This window comes from Salmo trutta, chromosome 15 (genome assembly GCF_901001165.1).
Source record: "Salmo trutta chromosome 15, fSalTru1.1, whole genome shotgun sequence".
Lineage (NCBI taxonomy): Eukaryota > Metazoa > Chordata > Actinopteri > Salmoniformes > Salmonidae > Salmo > Salmo trutta.
In genome coordinates, this window is record NC_042971.1 from 39,129,261 (window position 1) to 39,141,885 (window position 12,625).

Consider the following 12,625-nt stretch of genomic DNA (forward strand, 5'->3'; position numbering starts at 1 on the left):
GCTTTCCTTAATGCTTTTGAGCCAATCAGTTGTGCTGTGACAAGTTAGGGGTGGTATACAGAATATTGCCCTATTTGGTAAAAGACCAAGACCATATTATGGCAAGAACAGTTCAAATAAGCAACGAGAAATGACAGTCCATCATTACTTTAAGACAGTCAATCGGGAAAATTTCAAGAAGGAAGACCCAGAGTTACCTCTGCTGCAGAGGATAAGTTCATTAGAGTTACCAGCCTCAGAAATTGCAGCCCAAATAAATGTTTCACAGAGTTCAAGTAACAGACACATCTCAACATCAACTGTTCAGAAGAGACTGTGTGAATCAGGCCTTCATGGTCAAATTGCTGCAATAAAACCACTACTAAAGGACACCAATAAGAAGAAGAGACTTGCTTGGGCAACGAAACAAGCAATGGACATTAGACTGGTGGAAATCTGTCCTTTGGTCTGATGAGTCCAAATTTGAGATTTTTGGTTACAACCACTGTCTTTGTGAGAAGCAGAGTAGGTGAACGGATGATCTCCACATGTGTGGTTCCCACCGTGAAGCACGGAGGAGGTGGTGTGATGATGTGGGGGGGGCTTTGCTGGTGACACTGTCAGTGATTTATTTAGAATTCAACCCACACTTAACCAGCATGGCTACCACAGCATTCTGCAGCGATACACCATCCCATCTGGTTTGCCCTTAGTGGGACTATCATTTGTTTTTCAACAGGACTCAACAGGACTCAACACTCCTCCAGGCTGTGTAAGGGCTATTTTACCAAGAAGGAGAGTGATGGAGTGCTGCATCAGATGACCTGGCCTACACAATCCCCCGACCTCAACCCAATTGAGATGGTTTGGGATGAGTTGGACCGCAGAGTGAAGGAAAAGCAGCCAACAAGTGCTCAGCGTATGTGGAAACTCAGCATATGTGTAGAATAGTAAAAATAAAGAAAAACCCTTGAATGAGTAGGTGTCCAAACTTTTGACTGGTACTGTGTGTATATTTCTATATATAATTATTTTTTTACAAATCAGACTGGTCTAAAACGGGTATTACTTAGCAGGGTTGGGGTTCGTTTCACAAATTCAAATTAAATTCCCTCCCTGTAAATTCCATTTAATTAAATTCAAATTCCAGGTCAGTTTAGAGAATTCAATTCCTCTCAATCCAGTGTTAGGTATATTCCAAGAATTCAATTACCAATTTCATATTATCCACAATGCCACAAATTCCCATTTGAATTCATTTCCATCAGGCTTTCAGACTGATAATGTCACCGTTCAGGCAGCCTAGCTATACTGGAAATATAGAAATACAAGCTGAAATGATTTAAAACAAATCCTGCAGTCAATGTTTGATACTTGTGCATTAATTAAATTAACTGGGAAATGTACACATTCCAATTCCAATTGAATTCCAAAGATTTGTTTTTATTTTTCAATTCCAATTCAAACAGTCAAATTCCATAACTTGAAGATTGTTGAAATTGGAATTTAATTTAATGTAAATTCTCCACTTCATGAGTGAATTCAAGAATTGAATTGGAATTTCAAATTAAATTGGAATTGACCCCAAACCTGTTACTAAGGCCTAGATTAAATCCGTAGCACAGAAGATCCATCTTATTGCGCGATTAACATTTAAAGGTAATTTTTCTGTGAATGTGGGAACATTGCCTTTAAATTTAAAATGTTTACTATGTTAAATGAAAGTTGAAATTAGATATGAATTCTACTTTGGTCATTGTAATAGTGAAATTGGTGGAGCTCCACTTCCTTCCTAGTTCAGTCCAGGGTCCCTCTGTTTGTCCTCAGTAGAGTCTCCCCATCTGGGCTCGGGGAAAGTGGGACCTGGGGTTGTACTCCGAAGCTGAGTAGAGGGGAGCAGGTGAACTGGGCACAGGATACCCAGACATGCCTTCTCTCTAGAAGATAGAAACATATCTCATGTCAAAACACTGCTTTCTATATCAGCCTGGTCATCTAGGGACTAACTAACATGGACCTTTAGGCTAAGATTAAAGCCACGTTTCAGCCACAGTTTCGCCCTACAGTTTGCTTGTCCAGTTGATCAGTTGAATTTATCATACTGTTCAATAGGGCGAAGCAATCACTCACCATCATGCCGTTGTATCCAGGTGGGGGCTGTGTTGGTCTCATATGCTGGTCGTCATAACGGTCTGGAGGTGGCGCTCTGTCTTCATACGGGTTCCTTGGCGATGGAGACTTGGGATAGGGGTTACCCAGGGGCTGGGTCATACCTGTAGCATAGCTGACAGTTCAAAACAATACTTATAATTAGTTGAAAGGGCACATGATCATATAACTTGACATAGAACAAAGTACTGTATCCGATTGAAAGCACACAAATCAAAAGAAACGGGCTTGTATGGCTGGCTCCTAGGGTTGGCTAAAAATGATCTATTTAAAGTAGGTCGCATACTACTTGGTGAAGGGCTGAGAGAGCATAGAGATCAACATTTCAACAGTAGATTTTTTTTGTCAATAACAAAAGATAAAATAACATGCTGGAAATGGGTATGGATAACATCAGTGTCATGCTCCTCAAATCACTGGATGACTACTAATACTGTGTAGAGGGAGCATTGTCCTGTTGTCGTCTCTAATTTTGTTGAAATTTTTGTCTATCACAGAGTATTTTATGTTAACACAAATAAAATGTGTACAACATCACTGCCATTGAACAAAGTATTACATTGAAAAACACAAAAACTAGCTTACTTGTATGGCTGGCTTGGAGGAATGGCCAAAGACGATCTATCTAAAGAGGGTCGAATACTGTTTGGTGAAGGGCTAAGAGAATGAAGAGAACAACATAGTAAACGGGATGATTTTTTCTTTTTTTAAAAGAGGACCACAGTAATTCCTGATTACTTTTGGGGGTTTAATAACAAAGTAAAAACATTTTTTTTGCTTAGAATGTATTTTGGATACATTCCATTTGACAGTCTTACATGGGCTTACCTGTACAACTGGCTTGTAACGTTTGTCAAAGACAATCTATCTAAAGTGGGCTGCATGCCATTTGGTTGGGGGCTAAGAGAGTAGAGAGATCAACATTTCAATTAAAGCACATTATAACATTGCAGACCAAATAAGGATCCCATAATGAAAGTGAAAACCAGTGGCATATTGAATTTTGTTCAGACAGCTAACCTGTAAGGGCGATTGGGTAAGTTGGCCATGGGAAACCTCTCCTGAGTGGGCTGAATACTGGAGGGCTTTGGCCGATTCTTCAGAAATAAGACAAATAGAGACAGTTGCTCAGGGCAATGTTTACTGTTCAAAATGTAAAAATGTAACTTGACAGTGTAATAAACTAAAACAGAGATTGTTGCTACATAATAAATGTTAATCTAACGGGGCAATATAATGTACAATAACAAAGACAAAGAAATGCTTCAATGTTGTGGTGTGAAACTCCTGGTGAAATGCATAGCACATAGAATTAAACAGGTTTCACTAGATAACTGTTCATTCTGATCAGACAGGCTTTTTACATGGACGATACATTGGAGATAATATACGACAATTACTTGAAATAATAGAACACTATGGAAAATCAAAGAAACCGGGCTAGGTTTTCATAGCTGATTTTGAAAAGGCTTTTGATAAAGTACAATTACAATTTATATATACAGTAGCAGTCAAAGGTTTGGACAAACCTACTCATTCAAGGGTTTTTCTTTATTTTACTATTTTCTACATTGTAGAATAATAGTGAAGACATCAAAACTATGAAATACCGCATATGGATTCATGTAGTAACCAAAAAAGTGTAGGACAAATCAAAATATATTGTAAGTTTTAGATTCCTCAATGTAGCCACCCTTTGCCTTGATGACAGCTTTGCACTCTTGGCATTGTCTGAACCAGCTTCACCTGGAATGCTTTTCCAACCGTCTTGAAGGAGTTCCCACATATGCTGAGCACTTATTGGCTGCTTTTCCTTTAGTCTGCGGTCCAACTCATCCCAAACCATCTCAGTTGGATTGAGGTTGGGGGATTGTAGAGGCCAGGTCATCTGATGCAACACTCCATCACTCTCCTTCTTGATAAAATAGCCCTTACACAGCCCGGAGGTGTGTTGGGTCATTGTCCTGTTGAAAACAAATGATAGTCCCACTAAGGGCAAACCAGATGGGATGGCGTATTGCTGAAGAATGCTGTGGTAGCCATGCTGGTTAAGTGTGGGTTGAATTCTAAATAAATCACTGACAGTGTCACCAACAGGGCACCCCCAGACCATCACACCACCTCCTCCATGCTTCACTGTGGGAACCATACATGCAGAGATCATCCGTTCACCAACTCTGGTCTCACAAAGACACGGCGGTTGTAACCAAAAATCTCAAATTTGGACTCATCAGACCAAAGGACAGATTTCCACCAGCCTAATGTCCATTACTTGTGTTTCTTGGCCCAAGCAAGTCTCTTCTTATTATTGGTGTCCTTTAGTAGTGGTTTCTTTGCAGCAATTCGACCATGAAGGCCTGATTCACACAGTCTCCTCTGAACAGTTGATGTTGAGATGTGTCTGTTACTTGAACTCTGTGAAGCATTTATTTGGGCTGCAATTTCTGAGGCCGGTAACTCTGATGAACTTATTCTCTGCAGCAGAGGTAACTCTGGGTCTTCCTTTCCTGTGGCGGTCCTCATGAGAGTCAGTTTCGTCATAGTGCTTGATGGTTTTTTCGACTGCACTTGAAGAAACTTTCAAAGTTCTTGAAATTTGCCAGATTAACTGACCTTCATGTCTTAAAGTAATGATAGACTGTCATTTCTCTTTGCTTATTTGAGCTGTTCTTGCCATAATATGGACTTGGTATTTTACCAAATAGGGCTATCTTCTGTATACCAACCCAACCTTGTCACAACACAACTGATTGACTCAAACGCATTAAGGAGGAAAGGAATTCCACAAATTAACTTTTAATCAGGCACACCTGTTAATTAAGATGCATTCCAGGTGACTACATCATGAAGCTGGTTGAGAAAATACCAAGAGTGTGCAAAGCTGTCATCAAGGCAAAGGGTGGCTACTTTGAAGAATCTCAAATTGAAAATATATTTAGATTTGTTTAACACTTTTTTGGTTACTACATGATTCCATATGTGTTATTTCATAGTTTTGATGTCTTCAATATTATTCTACAATGTAGAAAATACAAAAAATAATGTAAAACCCTGGAATGAGTAGGTGTGTCCAAATATTTCACTGGTACGTACTGTAGATATCTATATATATATTAAAAAAAAGAAAAATATATATTTCTGTTACCTGAACACTGTGTAAAAAATTGCCATGCGTGTATGTATGTATGTATGTATGTATGTATGTATGTATGTATGTATGTATGTATGTATGTATGTATGTATGTATGTATGTATGTATGTATGTATGTATGTAAAATGTATATGTAAAATGTATGTATTGGTAGCAAAAGAGCTGTAAAAACAAAAGCTATTTTTGTCCTCCGAAGAGGGGGTTAATAAAAAAAATACAAATTAAACACAAAAAATTTGAAGACTAAGGAATTCTGGACTATTCAGCTATGTACAATAGCCATGGCGGTGTAAATCATCCTGTGATTTGTACCAGTGCAAAGGCTGTTTCTTGCCATCTCCTATGGTCACTAGAGTTTAGTACCCTTGATTTGGTTGGTTTTATGACCTTAGAAGAATAGCTGCAGTTGAATTTATCTGAGGTAAAAGATTGACTGCATAATTGCTGGGAGATAAAGAATCCCTAATTTAGCAAGATCTCTGGATGTGTCATCACTTTTGGAAATACCATTATACTATATGTGGGTCAAATACCATGTGGAGATTTAAGTAAAGGACTCAAGCTACTCACCGGCATGTCTGAGGCAAACACAGTGTTGGTGAACATGTCATCTTGGTTATTTCTATCATATGTTGTTGGTGACATTGCATTATTTGTGTAACTGAAAAGAGTGAAATGTACATTATAAAAATATGATAAGTGTCTAGTCATTTCAAACCTGAAACAAGACTGTGGACAAATGTACCCTACAGAGGGTAGTGCGTACGGCCCAGTACATCACTGGGGCTAAGCTGCCTGCCATCCAGGACCTCTACACCAGGCGGTGTCAGAGGAAGGCCCTAAAAATTGTCAAAGACCCCAGTCATAGACTGTTCTCTCTACTACCACATGGCAACCCTAACCCTAACCGGAGCGCCAAGTCTAGGACCAAAAGGCTTCTCAACAGTTTTTACCCCGAAGTCATAAGACTCCTGAACAAGTAATCAAATGGTTACCTGAACTATTTCTTTACTTATCTATTGTTCAACAATTACCTATTTTTTATTTAAAAATCGCACTGTTGGTTAGGGCCTGTAAGTAAGCATTGCACTGTAAGGTCTACACCTGTTGTATTCGGCACACGTGACAAATAAACTTTGATTTGATTTGATCTGAATCAATTCTGCTAAATATTTTTAACAAGCTTATTTCCTGATACTAGGTGCCATACAATGTGCAAAACACATGGAAATAATGAGCCTTGTCCAAACCCTCTCACCCCTCTGTCCGATCCTTTTGTTTCTCAGCTGGTTTCCTTGAGTAATGGACACACTGGACCGTCACACAAACAATAGCAGCCAGGGCCAATCCTGGTAGAGTTGCTACCAGGGCAAAAGTCAAGATGGTCCACTCAAAGTCACAATTCTCCCCTATGTACCACGTGTTTATGTAGTTGTGACACCTGAAAAGGAACACAACAGCAAATTCTGAATACTTTTCTAATTAGGTCTGATGCCAAAACCCAAAATATAAAAATATATACAAATGTGCACTGAGTGTACAAAACATTAAGAACACCTGCTCTTTCCATGACATAGACTCACCAGGTGAATCCAGGTGAAAGCTATGATCCCTTATTGATGTCACTTGTTAAGGGAGAGATCAAAATGTACACAATAGTTACCCAGAGAAAAATGAGGGAGGGTCATGCTTTTTCAATTTCAGGCAGGGGGAGGGTTTAGTATTTTTTTTATTTTGTCCAGGGGAGGGTCATGTAATTTTTAATTGATTAAATTATTATAGTAGGCTATCTCATGGCTTTACGAAATGCATGCTCGGAAAGGCACTGGGCAAATTAATATTTCTAATGTACTTCTTTCCCAATCATGCCGGCCTGCCCTGCTCTTGCTGATGTAAACCCTTTCGTACTGCCTAACCGATGACTGACTGTGCTGTGTACGTTGGCACTTCAGGAGGCGAGACAGAAAACAAGCCATAACTGTGAGCACGGACTACGTATACTGATGTCCTGTTCAGTTTGAGACGGAGAGCATGAAGGTGAGAATGAGGACCGTAGGTAAGCTTGCTACAGCTATAATTGATTTTAATAAAAACAATGTTTCTTTGCCCATAATGAAGCTATTTATCAGAGTTATTGACCTTACATAAGCCATATTCGAGTAATTTACAAAACTTACATTACTATGATGCGGCAGCCGTGGAGATGGACAGTGTATGGATGCTGAATAGACTAATTCGAGAAGGCCTAATTCATTTATTCAGTCTTCATATTGTAATTTAAGTTAGGTAAGTTACTCGAATTGTAATTTAGGCTATTAACAACAAGAGGTATTTGTGTTGGAGGCTATTTCTTCCTATTCAAGAAATTATCGAAAAGCCTACCTGTTTGACAGACAAAATGATAGTCTACTATCCAAACATAATAGTCCATAGATGTAGCTATGCTCTCCTGGGCAAATAAATGAAACAAGCTCCAGGAGGCTAATCATTTTGAGTGTGGACTGTATTAATGTACTGTATTGTAATATATGGACTGGATTTACGCTCCTCGTTCAAACCATGATGCTGGGAGAGAACATGCGATCATGGTGCAGGACATGTGGCCTAAATAACTGCAATTATACATGTAGGCTAGAGAATTTGATTTTAATTTTGAAATATAATAGGGCCTGTTTTACATTTATATAATTAGTAGGCTGACGCATATACACCTTTCATAATATTTCCCCTAATGTTATTGGCCAACCGACTCTTTCTCTCTCTGTTGTTGCTTCATTCCTTCCTGGCTTTTAACAATTCAATTAAATACGCTTTGTTGTCCTTATCTTCATCATTGTAATGAATAATATAGGACTAGAATAAGATGCAGACGGCTTTCACTTCTCTTCATTAAGATTGAATGGTTATGGTTTCTGAATAAATAACTGCTATAGCCTACCGCCATCACGCGTTGGCTCTTTCAAACTACACGTGAGTTCTATTGGCTGCTGTATTTAACGTTCAGAATAAGAGCTAAGTACTATTTTGACTGGTACTGTATATAAACTCAGCAAAAAAAGAAATGCCCTCTCACTGTCAACTGCGTTTATTTTCAACAAACTTAACATGTGTACATATTTGTATGGACATAACAAGATTCAACAACTGAGACATAAACTGAACAATTTCCACAGACATGTGACTAACAGAAATTTAATAATGTGTCCCTAAACAAAGGGGGGGGGGGGGGGGGTCAAAATCAAAAGTAACAGTCAGTATCTGGTGTGGTCACCAGCTGCATTAAGTACTGCAGTGTATCTCCTCCTCATGGACTGCACCAGATTTGCCAGTTCTTGCTGTGAGATGTTACCCCAGTCTTCCACCAAGGCATCTGCGAGTTCCCGGATAATTTTGGGGGGGATGGCCCTCACCCTCCGATCCAACAGGTCCCAGACGTGCTCAGTGGGATTGAGATCAGGGCTCTTCGCTGGCCATGGCAGAACACTGACATTCCTGTCTTGCAGGAAATCACGCACAGAACGAGCAGTTTGGCTGGTGGCATTGTCATGCTGGAGGGTCATGTCAGGATGAGCCTGCAGGAAGGGTACCACATGAGGGAGGAGGTCTTCCCTGTAACGCACAGCGTTGAGATTGCCTGCAATGACAACAAGCTCAGTCCAATGATGCTGTGACACACCGCCCCAGACCATGAAGGACCCTCCACCTCCAAATCGATCCCGCTCCAGCGACGGTGGGTTTGTGCCCATAGGCGTCGTTGTTGCCGGTGAGGTCTGGTGAGGACCTGCCTTACAACAGGCCCACAAGCCCTCAGTCCAGCCTCTCTCAGCCTATTGCAGACTGTCTGAGCACTGATGGAGGGATTGTGCCTTCATGGTGTAACTCAGGCAGTTGTTGTTGCCATCCTGTCCCGCAAATGAACTGTTCGGATGTACTGACCCTGTGCAGGTGTTGTTACACGTGGTCTGCCACTGTGAGGACGATCAGCTGTCCATCCTGTCTCCCTGTAGCACTGTCTTAGGCGTCTCACAGTACCGACATTGCAATTCATTGCCCTGGCAATATATATATATCAACTCTTCAAAAAAAGAAACGTCCCTGTATATATATATTATATATATATTATTTTTTGTGTCTGCATAATATGCGTATTTGGGAATATTATTAAATTTTATTCCATGATATTGTTGTTACAAACTAGATTTGTGTTGACTGTGACATTCTTGGGAAGTAGGGTTGTAGGGCAACCTCTGAATATCATAGAGACAAACCAGGCCTACCTGATGATACGCGGCTGCTGTATTCAACAATGATTGGCTTTCTCTCTAATTCATTGATGGTCAGATACTTCAGTTGTAACTGGTTCTGCTGCGCTCCATTTTTGCAGTTGACAGACAACTTTAGCACTGTTCCAAACTTAGACTATCCTATTTTTGAACAACAGCTTGTATAGAAATCAAACCGTCTCTGGTGCTGCAGCATGGGCTAATTCGTTGTCATGCTCTGCTGTAGTATTAAAACACATTCTAGTTGTCTCCATTCATGTAAAAGGACATATAATTGTATGAAATGCATTTATAAAAAGCCATTTTTTCAAGGACCGCAAATAAGATGGTAGATTCATGCAATGCTTTTAGTGTAATGGATATCTTTTCACCCCTACCCTTGTCCACAGTGGTCTGCGAATCCACAACCTTCTTGCTACTTTGCCATGTAAAACTGCATATCTAAGGCTCTGGTCTGTCCTAGGAGTGAGGGTAAATGGTAGGCATGTTCTCTGCTATCAACTTTATGTTTTAATTAGTATATGGCAGGGTTACTTTTTTTAAGCGTTCAGAGAGTAGGGCAAACAACAATAACTCAATATTAGGAAGATGTTCTTAATGTTTGATATATGCAGTGTATATACAATTATTGAAGGAAAAGATTGTGGGAAATGCTGAAACATACCTACAAAATGCTTTATTGTCCTTACAGTAGCATTTGCTCTTGTCACTGCATTTAGGTGGTATATGTATCCTGCACACTTCAAAGTCCTTTATTCCTACACACAATGTCACTGGACGTAAAAAAAAAACATGTAATTGAAACATTACATTTTTCAATTGTTTTGGCCAAACAACATCATGATCAACTAAAGACACAATTTGATAAAGAGCACTACCTTCAAACAAAGGGCCTTGCCAACAAAGAGCCCATAATGCAGCAGGATAATTATTTAAACCTATTTTTAACATGCCCATTTTAGAAATGCCATCAGTGCATAACTGCAGTAATGTTACAATATGCCATTTAGCAGATACTTTTATCCAAAGCAACTTAGTCATACATGCATACATTTTTATGTACAGGCGGTCCCGGGAATCAAACCCACTATCCTGGTGTTGCAAGCATCATGCTCTACCAACTGAGCTACAGATACTATATAATACAGGCTTGCGTTCCAGATTTCTTCAAAAGATTGCATTGCAGAAAAAGATGCTACTCACGATCTGGTGCAGTATATTGTCCAATAACTGTGACAGGGGGCAGACATATTAAACCCAGCAAAATATAGCCCTTCATCTTCACTCTTCTTACTGTACTATGACCAAATGTGTATGAGAGAAGTAATACCAGTCAAACATTTATAGCCTTCTCCCACGTCAGAGCTATACTCATGTTCAGAGAATGAGACAATGTAAAGTTTATGGTTAGGCAGGGTATGATCACAAGTACTATCGTAATGATTAGAGTGGTTCTTCCCAATGTAGTGGGGTAGTTCCATGAAATGAGCGCCTTTTGCATCCATTTGGTATTCAAAAGAAACATTGAACATATAATAGTCAAATCATATTGTAAAAGCAGATGAGCTGGTTCTACTCTTTTTGGCCATTTTCTGGTGGGTGGCAGACCAGGGGGTTTGATCAAAAGGTTTACACTGATTAGACACGGATACAAGTGTGAGCTCAGTTCCAAGCGGGTTTATTAAACCAATAAAGAAAAAGAAAATAATAGGTATCCTCCAGGAGACCTCCTCCGGGTTACCGTCTTCTGGGCTCCGGGGTATTGCTGTCCCCTTTGGGGGGAAACCAGAGCCCCCTCGGTTCTAGCAGACGACTATACGGGAGCAACACAAATCTAGTTTGTAACAACAATATCATGGAATAAAATTGAATAATTTTCACAAATAAATTTTTATGCATATTATGCAGACACAAAAAATAATATATATATACAGGGACGTTTCTTTTTTTGAAGAGTTGATATATATATATTGCCAGGGCAATGAATGGCAATGTCGGTACTGTGAGACGCCTAAGACAGTGCTACAGGGAGACAGGATGGACAGCTGATCGTCCTCGCAGTGGCAGACCACGTGTAACAACACCTGCACAGGATCGGTACATCCGAACATCACACCTGAGGGACAGGTACAGGATGGCAACAACAACTGCCTGAGTTACACCAGGAAGGCACAATCCCTCCATCAGTGCTCAGACTGTCCGCAATAGGCTGAGAGAGGCTGGACTGAGGGCTTGTAGGCCTGTTGTAAGGCAGGTCCTCACCAGACATCACTGGCAACAACGACGCCTATGGGCACAAACCCACCGTCTCTGGAGCAGGATCAATTTGGAAGTGGAGGGTCCGTCATGGTCTAGGGCGGTGTGTCACAGCATCATTGGACTGAGCTTGTTGTCATTGCTGGCAATCTCAACGCTGTGCGTTACAGGGAAGACCTCCTCCCTCATGTGGTACCCTTCCTGCAGGCTCATCCTGACATGACCCTCCAGCATGACAATAAACGCAGTTGACAGTGAGAGGACGTTTATTTTTTTGCTGAGTTTAGCATATTTTGTCCACACACAAAGTCCTCAAGGAGGTATACTTTATACTTGACACATCATCTATGTGACTCCCTACAATAATAATCTATTTACTGTGGAGCAGAGTTCATGTTCCAGCACCAGCTTTAATGACCACTGTCATGAATAAGATGTAAATGTGGCAGGATAGGAAAAAGGTTTGGCAGGACAGGAAAAAGGTTTGTCAGGGTAGGAAAAAAATGAAACACCTTGGTAATAGAACACTCAACATGGCACCACATTAACAGTCCTTGGACTATACCCTGTGGGAGCAGACAGCAACGGTAGGTGGCTCTCTAATATAGTAATACAATGATTTGCTGATAAAATATTGTTAATGTGCTACTACTGTATATTGGTATTGAACAGTGCCTTTCTTTTTATAAGCAAGACATGCGTAACACAAAAAGACAACTTCAACTTGGTTACATAAGATACTGTTAACATTTAGTCACAAAAACAATGAAAAAATGCAGGCATCATA

At 40.1% G+C, this 12,625-nt stretch overlaps 1 protein-coding gene across 1 annotated transcript; it reads right to left on the minus strand.

Annotated features, from left to right (window-relative positions):
* Positions 1-953: 953 nt before the first annotated feature.
* On the minus strand, positions 954-10,922 carry LOC115148988 (protein transport protein SEC31). The gene is made up of 9 exons (XM_029691381.1): positions 10,786-10,922; positions 10,247-10,355; positions 6,558-6,740; positions 5,870-5,960; positions 3,169-3,245; positions 2,977-3,048; positions 2,734-2,805; positions 2,110-2,263; positions 954-1,916 (listed from the first exon to the last, which is right to left on the minus strand). Exons 1-9 carry the CDS (start codon positions 10,859-10,861, stop codon positions 1,803-1,805), a joined length of 948 nt encoding a protein of 315 aa, XP_029547241.1. The 5' UTR covers positions 10,862-10,922; the 3' UTR covers positions 954-1,802.
* Positions 10,923-12,625: the final 1,703 nt, after the last annotated feature.